Source organism: Mauremys reevesii, linkage group 15 (assembly GCF_016161935.1).
Source record: "Mauremys reevesii isolate NIE-2019 linkage group 15, ASM1616193v1, whole genome shotgun sequence".
Taxonomy (NCBI): domain Eukaryota; kingdom Metazoa; phylum Chordata; order Testudines; family Geoemydidae; genus Mauremys; species Mauremys reevesii.
In genome coordinates this window covers 27,274,318-27,290,186 of record NC_052637.1, presented here as the reverse complement: position 1 = coordinate 27,290,186, position 15,869 = coordinate 27,274,318, and the positions used below count along the sequence as shown (strand labels likewise).

At 51.0% G+C, this 15,869-nt stretch overlaps 1 protein-coding gene across 3 annotated transcripts in view; it reads right to left on the bottom strand.

Moving 5' to 3' along the window:
- Positions 1-15,869, bottom strand: part of SEPTIN9 (septin 9) — a 260,037-nt gene that overhangs the window by 186,616 nt on the left and 57,552 nt on the right. The window contains exon 1 of one of the 3 annotated variants that reach the window (XM_039500936.1): positions 4,391-4,474. The exons of the other annotated variants lie outside the window; for them this stretch is intronic. Within the exon in view, the coding sequence (XP_039356870.1) occupies positions 4,391-4,412 (22 nt within the window). The 5' untranslated portion in view covers positions 4,413-4,474. Of the gene's footprint in view, positions 1-4,390; positions 4,475-15,869 lie in introns of those variants that run through there. 3 annotated transcript variants of the gene reach the window in all.

Sequence of the window (15,869 nt, the reverse complement as noted above, 5' to 3'; positions counted from 1 at the left end):
TATCATAGCCTCGCGCTTCAAGGATCACCAGTCGCAGAACTAGGTGTATTACAGGGACTGGCACCTTCATCTGAAGCATCAGGCATTGGCCACTGTCAGAGAAGGAAGCTGTTGATCTGCCATGACGTGGCAAGGCCTGTGCTCTCCCAGTGTGGGGAGCGCCCGTAGGATTCAGGAATGCTCATTTACAGTAGCTGCAGGAGCGCAGCACTCTTACGGAAGAGAAGAGGCTTGATTCTCAGTCATGCTGAGGCCCCTCACACGGGGAATTCAGACAGGGAGTTTTTATTTCCGCATTGTGAAGCTCCAGTGGTAGAATATTAATGAAAAGCATGTTTCTGGCCAGAAGAATGCCTAGGAAACGTGGCCGCCTAGCACCCCGGAGATCTGTTCTCCATCTGAGTCATGTTTCGTTGATTCACCAAAACCAGGGTTTTTTCTTTCCTGCTGCCAACACTGCAGAGCCAGCAGAGCTGTGAGAGAGCAGGATGCTTTCTCCTCTGCCTGGGACACCAACCGCTGAACTGCCAACTCCTGTCACGATGGCTGAAGCACAACCAGGCAGACTACGAGGCCATGACTCAGACGAAACTGAAGGGCCCAATTCTCCTCTCCTGTTCACTGGTATGCAGGCCCATTGAGAGACATGTAGGGCCCCAGTAAAATAATGTTAGCTGGGGCTGCACTCCCTCCATTTCCTTTTATTTACCCAGATGTTACAAATGTTTTGGGGGGCCCCCTGGGCATAGGGACTCAGTACAACTGCCCCCCTCCATCAGCCCTGCTGGTGTGCAGCAGGGGTAACGCCGATGGAGTGACTCTGGTGTACGTGAGATCAGAGTCAGACCCCGAGTAAGAATCGGATCCACAGATCGCAGCCGGATTGCCAGGTACCAGGCACAGCTCAGTCTGCTGGCAGGCAAACTGAGCCGATTTGCCCAGGAGTCAGTGCTGGAGAATAAACCTGGAAAACTGACAACATAATCTGAACTGCCCAGAACCTCACTTAACAAGATTTTCCTATGTTCCCTTTAACCCTTACTTTACTGTGTCTCAGAAGTGCTTACCCAGCACATTTGAAATTCCTCCCTGAATCGCAGCTTTTAAATATTGTTTACTATTAACAAATCTATGTCATTGGATTTTAACTCTTTCCTCAGGCTCTACATATACCCATAACCCTCCTGCATTTCCTTCTCCCACGCTGCTGAGACAGGGCTTTCGAAAGGATGAATCATTCAAGAACTGCCTCTAGTCATGTCCCTTTCTTTCTCCAATCTTGGACAGAGCTTCATTGCCTGGCGACTCTGCAGTGCACTCTTTCCTCCCCAGCAGAGACTGCTGACAGCTTAGGCCTCCAGAACAGAGCGAGCATGAGAAGCAAGAGCAGAGTATTGGGTATCGTATCCCCAGTGAAACGGTCCCAAGTCTGAGCTGTGTGTGTAAACCAGCCTCTGTGCCCCTGAGTTAAGAGACATACAACTACTACCCTTGTTTAGCGCATATCACATACCACAACTATTTGATATCCACAGTCAGGATGAGGATTTAACTGGGGGGCTCTGTTGCCCGGCTTCCCTGCCAACAACTGCATGACACAACTAAATCAAGGGAACTGAAATCTGCATAGACCCATCGGATTCCAGCAGGGGTCGCTGGCACACCCAAGCTAAGTCATCAGCAGACACGACCGTTTGCATACTTTGCTAGTGACCCTTAGGAAGGGCCCAGGCTACCGGAGGTTAACTAGAGCTGCTGCATCTGTGGACTACTGTACCAGGGTCTTTCCTGCCCGTGGCTCCCTTGCACATGGGGTACCAAGGATCAGCGTGGATGGGAGGTATCCCACCCAGAGTTAGGTGGGCTCTTTGCTACAGTTAGCTATTGCATTTAGGTTGCATGGAGTGTCTTGTATTGAGCAGTTCCCAAAATGAGCAGGGGATCCGGGGAGCAGAGATCTGGCACTTCTCTTGACTAAAGAGAGCCTCAAATCACGTGACTGGGGCCAGAAATTAAAGCCCTGTTTCTTGCCAGCACTCCTGTTTGTCAGGCCCCCTTGTCCTGGGAAAATATCAGTGCAATAGAAAAGCAGCAGCAGATTTAAAAGATCGGTTCAGTGCCGGGTCCGACTGGCAGAACTTGTCCCGTTCCCTCTGTTGTTTATCCTCTGCCTGGCCGAGGCCCGTGCTGCAGCGATAGAGGATTAACCACGTCGGAGCACTGGTATTACTGACACATACACACTCCATCCCTTGGGTCAAGGGCAGCTCCCAGGAATGCTTTGAAGTGGCTCACAGCAAAGGAGGGAATGTGGGGAAGAGAGGGCAAGAGAGAAGGAGCACACACGTCATCCGAGCTGCCCTTATTGGAAAAGGGCTGGGAGGGGCAGAACGCTCCCACAGGCCAGTCTCAAGCTGTGAGCGCTCTCAATTCCCATTGACAGCAAGGGCAGGAGTTGCGGGTGCAGGGCCGCCCAGAGGATTCAGGGGGCCTGGGGAAGGGCCGGGTCTTTGGCGGATCCCTCTCGGAGGGAAGGACCCACCACCGAATTGCCGCCGAAGAACGAAGCGGCAGCGGTAGAGCAGCCTAAGTGCCGCCGATTGAGGCTTTTTTCCCCCTGCCGCTTGCAGTGCTGGTACTCACCGGGCGGCGCTCCAAGGCTTCGGCAGCATTTCAGTGGTGGGTCCTTCAGTCGCTCCGAGTCTTCCGCTGCACTGGAGGACCCGCTGCCGAAGACCCAGAGTGAGTGAAGGGCCCACCGCCGAAGTGCTTCCGAAAACCCAGAGCGGCTCACGGGGCCTGGGGAAAATTGCCCCACTTGCCCCCCCTCTCTGGCCAGCCCTGTGCGGGTGCCCAGCACCTACCAGGATCAGGCCCTTAGGCAATCACAGCTGGTCTGTGCTCCGTCAGGGTTGTGCTCCCTCTGTCGAGCACTGTTAAGCCTCCCCAATGGTACTTTGTGGCACAGACTAGTGCCCAGACAGACAGCGGAGGAGTTACAGATGCCTCAAGGTTTTCAACTGCAGAGCCCCAAAGTCCCCCACTCTCAGCCCACTCGCACCCCCACCCCTCCCTTGTGCGACTGCTTCTCCTTGTCCTTGTGGTTGTCTTTCCAACCCTGATGCCCAGTAGGGCGGTGCTGCTTGCCTCAGCCCGGTTGCTGCTTTACCCAGGCCAACTCAGAGCGGCCAGAATATGCAGCCTCCAGAGCAGGTAAGAAGCAATCTGCTCTCCACCCCAGCACACCCCCTGGCCCTCACCAGGGAACCACAGACTGAGTTAATGGCTGCAGAGTCCCAGCCCATTCAAAGTAGCAGCCCCTGCACCCCTGGCCTTTCCAAATGCATTGGGATTCCTTTGCTGGAGGGGCCTCCTGTCTTCTCTATGGGACCCTCAGAGCTCTGTATGGACTCAGCCCTATTCTCAGTCTCTGGGCTCAAGTTCTAGGGCAAACATTCCCCCATCCCCACCCCGGCTTTTAATAATGAATAGTTGTCAAGGCCTCAGCCACTGCTCAGCATGAAGTCCTGCAATGCTGCAAAGCTGCTTGCTGAGCCCTGGTTACCTGATGCCTTCTGACCAATTGGCAGCAGTTTGGGGATTAATCTCGTGGACATGCGCCATTAGTTGGGGTTTGCAGGGAAGGACAGGAGTTGGATGTATCCGGTTTAGTTGCCCTTCTATCCCCACCCCCACCCCAATACGCACACTTCACCAGCAATTTGAAGCCAAAGACGTGCCAACTGCATGAAATCAACCCCCTTTTCCAGGGTTATACAACCAACCCCCAGCTCAATGTGGGAACACATGCAGCCAGGAGGTGCTGTCCTAGGAGCAGGAGACTCCTGACCTATGACTGAGTCTCTGTGCAGCAATACAAGCATTACTGGAGAGGAAGATATTGTCTTTAACACAAGCTTTGGCATGCTGAGAGAGCTAAACCACAACACAGCCATATGAACTAAGCAGCCGACCTCCAGGCTCTAAAGGCATCCTTAAGTCAAGAGCCAGGATATTTTCTCTCCCTGACTCCGAGTCCTGAGCTAACAGTCTCAGCATTCATCTGCCTCACTCGGTGCGGCAGATTGGAAAATAAAAAAAAATAAAAGAGAGAGAGCGCGAGCAACAGAGAGACTCAAATGAAATCCAGACCCAGAAAACGGTTTCTTTCTCCCACACCCTCCTCTGCTTCTGTTGGAAACACAGGCTGTCTGGAGAACTTAGAAGGATGAAAAATAACACCAGAACATTATAAAAAAATAAACGGAACCATTGAAATCAAACCAGAGCTTGGCCGGTTCTTCTCTTAATATGCAGACACTCTGGGGGAAGTGGAGGGGGAGCAGGGGAGAGTAACAAAACAGCAGAGATAAAACAATCAATAGCCTACCTGAAATGCGGTCCCTCTCCATTACTACAGGATATATTTAGCATCCGCGTGTCACGCCGTCCCTTTTTTCGGTGGCGTCCCCTTCTTTCACCCACTCTCCCTCCCTCCCTCCTTTCCTTGCCTCCTCCTCCTCCTCCTCCTCTTCCCAAAAAAAGCTCTTTGTCTGGTCTAATTTCTTCAATCTGTTGCAATCATGAATGCATCCAAATTACCACATTTCCATGTGCTGATCATATGTTTGTGCTCCAAACTGAAGTAGCTTTGTCTCTTTGAAATGAAAAGAAAGATTGAGGCAGAAAGGGAGAGAAAAAAAAAAGAGGGGGGTACATGACCCGCAAATTCAACAACCCCCCGAAATACTCCAGCGCATGTAGACGATGACAAAGCCCAAGTTCTCCAGAGCACAGTCTTAAAGCTGCAGCATGCGCAAATCCAGGAGACTGCGGCCGTCTCCGTGGCTGACTCCTTTTAGTATCCACCAGGAGATGCTTACACAACTTGACTCCTTGGAATAACAGAGCAACACATCCAGCTTCTCAAATCTCTCCCTGCTTCCCCAGTCTTATTTTGTTGCTATTTCCTCTATCCCCGGCCCTCCTCCTTCGGTGGCTAAAGCATTTTAAAGAACTAAGATCCTGCTTGTTTTCCCACCCAGCCAGGTCTGAAGTTTCGATTCATGCATAAACTATTCCGCTGATGAAGGCTGATTTCATCCTCAGGCAGAGCATCACGGTTTGCCTGCTACCAGGAAGGACCCGACTGCTGCACATGTTTAGTCTCCCACCAGAGCCCTGCTGGAGAGGTTTACGGCTGAATCTTGGCAAGCAGTCCCTGCTTCTCCTTCACATGAACAGCCGGCTATGCCAGGCCCTCCCCTCGCTACACAAGTGATAAGAGAAGAGATTTCTGAAGCCAGCTGGAAAACGATAGTGAAACCTCCCCTTCTAACCCAGCGGTGACAGGAGTCAGGGGCTGCCCTGTCATCCTTGAATGGACAGAGCTGGGCTTCAGAAAGCACCTTTCATGTGCTCCCTTCCTGCACAGCGATGAGATAGGGGCTGGCAGTGCACTGAGTGTGCAGAGTAAATGGAGCAGCCATTATGAGCTCACGCGCCAGTCTGGACATCAGAGCTGCTTCTGTTGAGGGCAGGAAGGGGGAATGCTGGCAAGGACTCTGGGGCTGGAGGCTCCTCTGTGTGGAAACTGCCACCTGGACAGCTGCCAAAGCCAAGCAGAAGAGACGTTGGTTAAACATCTCCCCCTGAGAGAACACCTGTACCAGCTCAATACATACTGCCTGGGGCCTCAGCGTGGGAATAAGGCCAACCCCCTGATGGGACTTGAACCCACAGCCTTCTGTCTCTGTAGGGAGAGAGCTTTGCTTGCACCTTCTGTTACTGCAGCAGTCACACTGCTTGCTACCCAAGCCACAAGCCATTCTGTCCATGGGACACACTGCCTTGAATGACCCAGGAACCGTCTCTGTGACTGCAGCAGATCCAGAGGATGGCACTGAGCGGTGAAGCACAAAGGGTACCAGCAGCAGACACGTCACTCAGCAGCTGGGCAATGAGAACACTCCGCTAATTCCTCAGGCCGAGAGTCAACAGGCCAGATGCAAGGGCCCCAGCCCCTCCCCTCAGTGTGCATGCTAGAGAGGCCTGGCCCTGCAATGAGAAAGCAGGGACTGCCACTAGGTGGCAAGGAATGGAAAGCCGTTATCGTTATTCTCCTGTCGCATGGGTGTCGTTTGCAAAGCCTGGTGTGCCAAAAAGCCAAACATGGCTGAGAACTTCCAAACGGGATGGTAACAGGCCATGACTCCCAGTGCTGCTTCAATGTGGTGAGATTCCAAACAAAAAGAGCTCTTGGCCAGGTTCCTTACTGTTTCCATTGCTTCACACGCAGGGGCGGCTCTAGACACCAGCGCACCAAGCAGGCGCTTAGCGCCGCCGCTCGGGGGGCATTTGGCTCGGTGAGCTTCGCCCGGCGGGCCTGCAGGCAAGTCCACGGAGCCCGGACGACGGGCGACCTGCGCGGCATGACTGCGGCGGTCCGTCCCGTCTTCCCTCCGCGGCGGAGCTCTCCGCATGCCTGCGCTCGCTGGGCTCCGGGCCGGCCCGCCACAGGCACCAGGCATGCCGGCCCGAGCATCAACCGGAACCGCCGGAAGAGGAGCGAGAGCGCCGGAGGGCGCGGCGCCGCGCTAGCTGGCGCAGCCGGCCAGCTTCCGCGTTCACACGGACTCAACAGACATTCTAGGCATCGTGGGAGACACACCGAGGTACAATCCTGGAATCTTCTTATATGGATTATTATTTCTACTACAGTAGCACAGATGCTCTGATCAGGGCCCGATTGTGCAAGGCACTGTACATGCACCTATAATAAAGACAGTCCCTGCCCCAAAATGCATACAGTCTATATGGAAAATTATGTGTATTGCAATAGTATCAGACACACACCCTTAGGAATGTGGACTATGAAAGAGGATTAGCTCATGATTATTATTTGTATTGCAGTGGCACTTAGGAGCCCTGGTCATGGCCCAGGACCCCATTGTGCTAGGTCCTATACAAACACAGAACAAAAAAGACAGTCCCTAAGCCATTATCGGTCTGGATGAATAAGCTTCTCATGAAAGAATCATTGGATTAAGGGAGCTGTCAAGAAACGTATCTTGTTTTTTCTGGGTTGGATCTACTATCCATTGGTTTCTGGCAGCAGTACTGAAAAATCCCCCAAAGCTACACATTTTCTAACATGTGTGATGATGGAATCTGGTTGCTGCCAAAGCCAGAGAGGGGAACAAAGGAATTGCTGCAGGGAATCAGACCATTGGCCCCTATGGCCAGTGCCAGCTGCTTCAGAGAAAGATGCAAGAAACCCTGCAGGAGCAGTTATGAGATAACCTGTTCCCATGGAGAGTTTCCTTCTGACCCCAATAGTTAGAAGTTGGCTTATGCCCTGAAGAGGTAGAGATTAGATTCTCTCTCATATTCTTTTACTATGAGAATTCTGGATATTCTTGCGGCTCATATAAGAATAATCTCTAGCTTTTCTACAGCACTTTTGCACCAGTACATCTCAAAGGAGGTCAATATTATCTCCATTTTACAGAATGGGAAACTGAGGCACAGATCAGTGACAGTCACTCAGCAGGTCAGTGACAGAGCCAGGAACAGAACTCAAACTTCCAGAATCCCTGTCCAGTGCTCTATTCACTAAGAGTATGTTGCCTCTCAATGTCTAGAGGAGAATAGGTGATGCTTCTCCATCCACAAAGAGTAACTCTTTACTTCCTGTCCGAAATGTAAAAGGGTAAAAAGCCGTAAGTGTCGCATAGCTACATGCAGCACAGAATCCAATCCATTGCCTCCCACAGGGAGCCTTCATTGACAGTCTCTTCATGCAGGAAGCCAATTGAAGGCTACAGAGGAAAGGAAAGAGTTAAGGGGAAATATCGAGAGAGGAAATAGATGAATGGGAAGGAAGGAGAGATGCAAAGCAGCACAAATAATGCAGCATAGGGGTTTTAACCCATCAAGATCTGGGTGGCTCTGGACCTGCCAACCTGAGATGTCTCTCACTGCCTGCTAGCTGCAGTGGGTACAGGCCTGAAGGTGGGAGGCAACCAGTAGCTACTAGCCGGGTGTTCTATGTGCAGGATTTTCTTCCTCCCCTCCCCTATGCCTGGAAATAGCATGGATCTAGTGACTCAGGGCTGTTGGGCAGAGGCTGCTGTGCCAAGGGCTGGATTTGAGTGCTCCAGCCTTTTTTTCCTTCTTGGTTTGGGAGAGTTTATGGAGTTTGCTTTTATTTGCATTCATATTTGTATTTTAAACAGCTGGCAAAGGGGCCTAGAGTCCTCAATCGGTGCTTTATGATGTAGGAATTGTATAAATCTACATAAAGTCAAACAAAAATACATAGCAATTGCTAACGGCACTTGTTGGTGAAAATGCAGATTTTTGATTATTTGTTTGTTTTTGCTCCTTTGCATAATACTGAAGCACCTGAAAGAATGCCACTAAGACCCCAATGCGTTTAAGAACATGCTTATGTTTAAGCACATGCTTTGCTGAATAACTGTTGTACTCACCCATGACCTTAAGATAAGCACGTGTGTAAACAGTTTGCTGAAGCAGGAGGGGGGGCTAATACAGTAGCTGCTGTTTGTTTCAATAATTTCTAAGGAAGAGGTTAGTAAAACATGATCTGGTGACAGGGCTTCTCACTGATGCTGTTATTTTAGAGATATACAGGCACTTTAAAATCAGTCGTCCTGATGGAAAGCGCTGGGGAAAGAGGGGCGTTGAAGGTCACATGGATCTGACATCAAATGGTGCCACTCTGATTAGGGCTGACCATGAAATGTGGGTCTCAAAATAAACGGCTTCTGCATCTCATTTTGAATCCATGAAAACCAGCTCTTATTTTTTAGAACAAAATTGACATTTGGGACTTTTCAATGTCAGTAGGACATGGACCATCCTTGGAATTGTTGCTCCTTGTGAGAAACTGGCTGTTCTGCAAATATTTTATGAAAGACAAAAGAGAGAGAGAGAGAGAGAGAGAGAGTGTGTGTGTGTGAGAGAGAGAGAGAGTGGGGGGGTATCCCGGAACAAAATGGCAACTCGCATTGTGTTGGCCTTTTATGAAGGCCCTAATCCTGGTGCTGTGTCTGCCCCCTGAGAGACACTGACAAAGTGCAGGAGAGGCCTAGGACGTTATGGATTGGCCGCTCCGCTAGGGGTTTATCCGATAGTTTTCTTGTGCCTGGACTTTTTTTAAACATTAAAAACCCTTGTTAAAAAATACAGGTGGAGTCACAAGGCCGAGTTGTTGGCATTACACAGGGCCAAAAAAAAAAAGCTGTGTGAGAGGGCAAATTAGGAGCAGCCTTTAGGGAAGAACTGTGGACCATTTTGAAAATAGCCTCCAGTTCCCTTTGGGGCTGGGAAGCTTAAACAAATAGGAACCTTGATCTTCCAGCCTCCTTTAGTCTTGCTGAGCCAGGCGGGGGTGGGGGAAAGCGTGTGGCTTCCATGCCTTAGCCTCCCCCTCAACCAGTGTGTTTGCTAACTATGACGGGCTGCAGACACAAGGCATCTCTCTCCGATGGGGTGCTGGGGAGGAAACGGCAAGCAGGAAAACAAACAGAATCCAATTAGAGGCTAGAGTTTGGGGTTTATATATAGTGTGTCTTCCACACCCGAGTCAAGAGACCCTGGAGCACATTGCAAGGCAACCAGCTGGGTGCTGGCAGTGTAGCGACTCTGTGGACAAATAAAGCAGCCATTATGTGGTCAGCGAAAGCTCACACACAGCTTTGGATGCTGGATCCCATTGCACCGAGGCAGGGGGCTGTTAGCCAGGACATTGAGATGATCCAGTACATATAGGTTCTTTAATTACCAACTTGGTGGCCGCAACAGGGACCTTGGGATGAGACATGGAGAAATTCTATTAGCAGGTCCTCCTGTCTGGCTCTCTAGGTTTCCTAGCATGCACATCACCATGACACCTGGGTGCCTGACACAGAGGGTCTGAGTTCCTCCTTTCTTTCAGTTAAGGAGAGAATTATTTTCTAGCACAGCTGGTGCTTATATGGGATGAGTCCAAGGGCTACAGCCTGAGCTTTTCAATTGGCTTCCTGCATGAAGAGACTGTCTAGGTGGCTTGGATAGCCATTAAAATTAATGGGATTTGGGCATCTACATCATTTTGGGGGGAGGGGAGTCTGTACACCCATATTATTATGGGCTGTACTGGAGTCGCATGGATTTTAGAGTCAGCGCAAGAAGCATCTGGTTGGGACAGTTTGCGTCAATCCCCTTCTCCCCTAGTGAAGCTCCCAAGAGTCCATCCCTCCTGACACTTCATTATTCCTACTGTAGCCGCACCTACGGCCCCCAATCAGCCAGCAGGGCCCCACTGCACGAGGTGCCACACCAGCAAGTGACACAACGTCCCTGGCACATGGAGCTGCCACTCTCCCTCCCTCCATCTTCTTCCCATAAAACACTAACTGGGTTATATTGCTCCTGCTCCTGCTCCTGCCCCGGCACTCAGGCTGCTGGCGAGCGGAGTGTTGCATGCGAATGCACAGACTGCAGGCCCCTAGGCTGGGCTGCCATGGATTCAGCTAGTTACTTTACTTCTCAGACATCCACAGTGCCTTGGAGTCTGGAGCACCAGAAACGGGAGGAAATTCAACAGTGTGAAGCACAAGGCCATGCACTTAGAGTCTAATAAGAATTGCTGCTATAAGCTGGGGGCTCATCGGTTGGAAGTGACAGAGGAGGAGAGACACCTGGGTGTGCTGGACGATCACAGGATGGTGAGGAGGCTGAGAAAAAAGGCAAATGCAATCCTAGGATGTGGTGGGCGAGGCATTTGCAGTAGAGAGAGAGAAGAATTAATGTCATTGTACAAGGCATGGGTAAAATCTTGTTTGGAATACTGTGTACAGTTCTGGTCATCCATGTTCAAGACAGACAAATTCCAACCGGAACGGGTGCAGAGAAGAGCTACTAGGATGATCAGGGGAACAGAGGGTCCATTTTATGAGAGGAGACTGAAAGAGCTTGGCTTGGCTGAGAGGGGATGTGATCGCTCTCCGTGAATATCTCGGGGGGTAATCACCAGGGAGAGTGAAGAGCTTATAATGGATAACGTTGGCACAAGAACAAACGGGCATAAACTGACTATGGACAAAGTCAGGCTGGAAATTAGAAGGTTTCTAACCATCACAGGAGTGAGGTTTTGGAACAACCTTTCAATAGGAGTTGTGGGGGCAAACAATGTAATTAGTTTTAAGAGAGAAATGGACACATTTATGAGTGGGACTGTCTGATGGGGTTGCTTGTGATGGTAGGGGGGCAAGGCTTGGCAGCCCTGGGTGTCCCCCTTCCAGTTTATGTCTTATGTTCCTAATATCTCATGCTTCAGGGCTTCAGTTGGTCACCTTGCAGGGGTCAGGAAGGGATTTCCCCCACCTTTTGTTTTGTTTGTTTGTTTTTTATCTCCTTCCTCTGAAGCATCAGAGATGGCCATGGGTGGAAATGGGACATGGGATGGGGAGGGCCAGGGCTCTGAGGTGGCACTGAACATTTTCTCTCTCAAGTACTTGGCTGGCTGGTTCTTGCTCACATGCTCAGGGTCTAACTGATCATGCCTATGTGGGAATGGGAAGGAATTTTCCCCCAGGTCAGACTAGCAGTGACCTTAGGGGTTTTTCACCCTCCTCTGCAGTACATGGGTGTGGGTCACTTGCTGGGAATTTCTGGGTATATTTCACTTAATCATTTCCCTGCCATTGTGGGGGCACAAGCAATCTAGGCTCCGGGGGGCTGTGTTGCTTTGGTCTCATTTAGCATGCAGGTGCTGGGAGGTGTTGGTGGCCTGTGATGTTCAGGGGGTCAGACTAGATGATCCAGTGGCTCCTTCTGGCCTTAAACTCTCTGACTAGTGGCCTGGGAAGCAATGAAAGGAGGGTGAGGGCAGGAGGCAGAGTGGTTGTGGATGAATGTGTTTGACTCACACTATGTGCAATGGAACATGTCTGGCTGTAGCAATGCAGATTCAGGCGTGGTGTGATCAGGTGCAACTCCCTTACACCAGGGCTGGGCCCATTTATACTTGGGCTGAATTTGGCCCACAGAATCATCATGTTAGATCAGCATCCACTGAGCGTTTGTTCCAAGAACCCCCTTCTCGCATGAATAATTTGGCACGTCCTTGGTGACGTGCAGGTTGGGGAGGCCCTTAATGGAATTCTACCACTCCTTTGAAAGGTGGATTCTGGACAATCATCCCCTCGCAGGGATGCTGCTGAATCATCCCTGCCAGAGATGACTTATCCCTGGGGCTCCTAAAAATGCCTCTGAAGACCAGATTGCACCAGGTGCCATGTGTTTAAAATATAGGTATACACTGAGGGAGGAGGAGAACCCCAGCTACCCCCGCTAGGTCTTGAGATTCACCCTGCCCCTCGCTCCTTCCAGTTATACAGGCTGGACGCTGTGCTGCTCTGTCAATAGCCCCAGGAGGACAAACACCCCAGCACATGGCTCTCTATAAACCTTTGTTTGACAAGTGCTGCTACTTCCCTCCCTTGTTATTTTCAGGAGAAAGCATATTTGTTTGAAATAGGAAAACAAGTGTCTGCATTTCCTCAGCTCTTACCTACCCAGCCCTGAGACAACAGGCACCCCGATCACAAGCTTATCATCGGCTCTGGGGGGCACATTTTAGTGGCAGCCTCTTGTTAAATATTAGCAGCATTCGCTTCATGTCCCCATCCCCAGGCCCGTATGGAACATTTATTTAATGCTCACACAAACTGGACTCGATTTCACTTCCTGCTGCGAGCAGCGTGTGTGTCTCTTTAAGAGGAGCTGCTGGCTAGAACTCTGTTCCACCCTGGCTGATTCCCTTCGAAGGGCAGGAAATCCCCAGCATATCCTCTCCAACCTTTCTGCTCACACTTCAGAATTAATGCGCGGATGTATTAATAGCTGCTGGCAATGCAGAATGAAAGGGGAGGCAGAACAACTAGACTCAGGACCTCGTGGGAGCTGGTGTCAATTCCTGAGCAGTGTGAACTCTCCTAATTCAGTTCTGCTCAGCTTCCCCTCCTCACACCCAGCCCTGTGTTCTCAGTAGGACCCCATCTCTTCTACCCATCCAACCCAGCACCTTGCTTGAGTGTCTAAAGGGCTGGGTCGCTTCCCCCCCCACACACACTGAGTGGCTGATGGGACAAAGCACGGTCCTGCGTTTGATTGCACCTGGTCCTCTGCTGGATGAGGATCTAGCTACTGTGATCTGTGCTCTCATCATCTCCAGGTCAGGTCACTGCAATGGCTCCGACCTAGGATGGAGAACGAAGGCTACATGAGAGCTACTAACCTAACCTATGCAATGGGCATCACCCTACCTCTTATGCAAGGAAAACAGCTGATTGCACCCGGGCCGCACACTGCATGGCTCCCAGTTCCCAGGAATACAATTCAAGGACCCAGCTCTATTATTAAAGCCCCTTCTTAATAAGCCAGGGCCTTGGCTTCCTTGGCGACTGTCCTCCCTCTGCAACCCAGCAAGGCAGCCGTGCCCAGGTGGAACCTATGACTGTCCCAGGCGTGATTATCAGGGAGCAGGGCTTGCCACATAGCTTTTGCCCTGCAGTAACAGCGTGGGTAGCCAGACACCTATGATAGGTGTTTTCTGAATGCAACGCAGTCAGATGCCACTGTGGGTCAGATCCTCAGCTTGTGTAAATCCAAGCAGCTCCACTGAGATCAACAAAGCTACCCTGACTTACAGCAGCTGAGGATCTGGCCTGGTGGAGATCTTGGTTTCTCACTTCTTAGAAGAACAGCTTTCTGGGGGAGGGACTTCCCTTCCCACACATCACAGTGCATAGGGCACTGTCCTGAGAGGGGCACTCCCGGGTGTCATCCCTCCCATCTTTTAGCCAGCGTGGCCACTTCCAGCAGTTTGTCCCGGCAGGATGGATTTCGCTGCTTCATGCCACTGCGTCATTACAAGGGCCATCATCGTGTTGCCGGGCAACACCACAAAGAAACTTTGCCATGGGGTAACATAGCAGGATGCCATTGCATTGGCCCAAGGGAGCCTCTGGGTCTCATCAGTGGTCTTTCAGGTCCTGCTAGCAGAAGAGACCCACCTGTTAAAATAGGAACTATGCTGCAAAAGCCAGGCTGGGTTGGCAACACTATGGGGCTTGCTAAGAGTGGCAGAATCTTGAAGGCCCGGGCAATTCTCAGATCATCAGGCCTGCTTTTAGTCACAAGGAATTCAACTGGAAAAATTCAGGCCAGCAGGAGCTGATCCAAGTCCCATGAGTCACTGTATTTTGCTACCTGATCCGCCCCGGCACCCACAGGAATGATTTTCATGGTTCCCAGAATTCCGTCCACATCCTTTAGTGCCTCGCAGCTCAGCATCAACTGTCCACGGTAGCTGATCCCCTGCTTCCATTGCAGAGTAAACAGCAAAGTCATCCAACCGGAACGACAAGGACACAAAGAGAGTGGCCGCATTCCCATCTCTTCTGCAGCCCTGCTTAGAGGACAAATTTAGAGGTGGGTGAATGGATGCTCTGTGCCTAAGATACAATTAGGGGTTTCGATAAACACTAGACGGTAGCCGGCTGTTCCTGCCTTGGAGGCTCACAGCATGCCTGTGGTGTGAAGCCAGCAAGACTTCTCCAAGCAAGCCAGAGTCCTGGAAACTGCCACTTATCCCCGGCTGACATCAAGACACAGGACAGCCGAGGAGGGAAGAGAGATCGCAGAGAACCCATCAGCGGGTCTCACAACAACCAGCCCTTGAGAAAAGTTTGCAAACTGCCATTGTGGAGGTGAAAAGAAGTGGGAGAAAGCAATCACAAGAGAAAGAGAAACATGTGCAGCGAGGGGGATTCCTGGCTAAACATAGCTACCTAGGAACTAGCACTGAGCTCGCTTAGACAATGGCACGCTAGCCATGCTTCTCGCTGATTGAAGCCAGACAACTCCTTCCTCGCACCTGATCCCCACTCTGTGCTGCTGAATGCATTCCTGTGCTACATAGAAGAGGTGGGATCATGCTGTATTTCCCCCCCCCCCCGCACGCACACACACAAATAAAACAGTGGAATAATCTCAACAGTACCTGTCAACACCCTGCCTGGAAATATTTCACCTCTTCTCCCCCAGACACCGGAGAAGCTGCCTGCAGCCTCGTTCTCTGCTTAGCTCCTGTGCGTGTGAAGTAGTTTGCGGTGCTTTCAGGCAGGCTAAGTGCCTTCCAGCACCGCTGCCCCCCATCAAGGTTGTTGTGTTCCTCACTGGATACATGTTGGCGCTGGGAGGGTTGATAATGAACGCGCGTCTCTCTCTCTGGGTGCACTGTGTTCAGTTAAAGGGGGATTGTTTTGTTTTGCCTTTGCAATGGAACAAGACTAGCAAAGTAAACCAGACAAAGCTAAATTCCATTGTGACTTCTCCCCTTCTCTGCTCCCAACCCCCCCGCCTGCCCCTGCTGCAGCAGCTTGCCATATTCACTTGAAAGGGCCACAGCTTAAGGAGTTTACTCCAGAGGCTGGCTGGTACTGAGACTATAAAGAACCTGATTGACGGCCTGTCCAAAGGCAACAGTATTTCAGTAATGCCTCGAGGCCCCAACCCAGATCAGGGCCCTGTTGTGCTAAGCACTGTACCAACACACAGTAAGAGAGACCTTGCCCCAAAGACAGCACAGTCTAAACAGCTAAGACAGAAAGGAAATACCACTATCCCCGTTCCACAGCTGGTGAATTGAATGCTTACAATGGTAGAGGGCAAGGGACAGCAACTCACTTCCAGTTTACATCATACGTTCCTGAAAGCTCATGCTTCAGGGTTTCAGCTGGCCACAGCAGAGGTCAGGAAGGGATTCCCATCTCCCCTCCTCCAATGCGTTCTGTTGG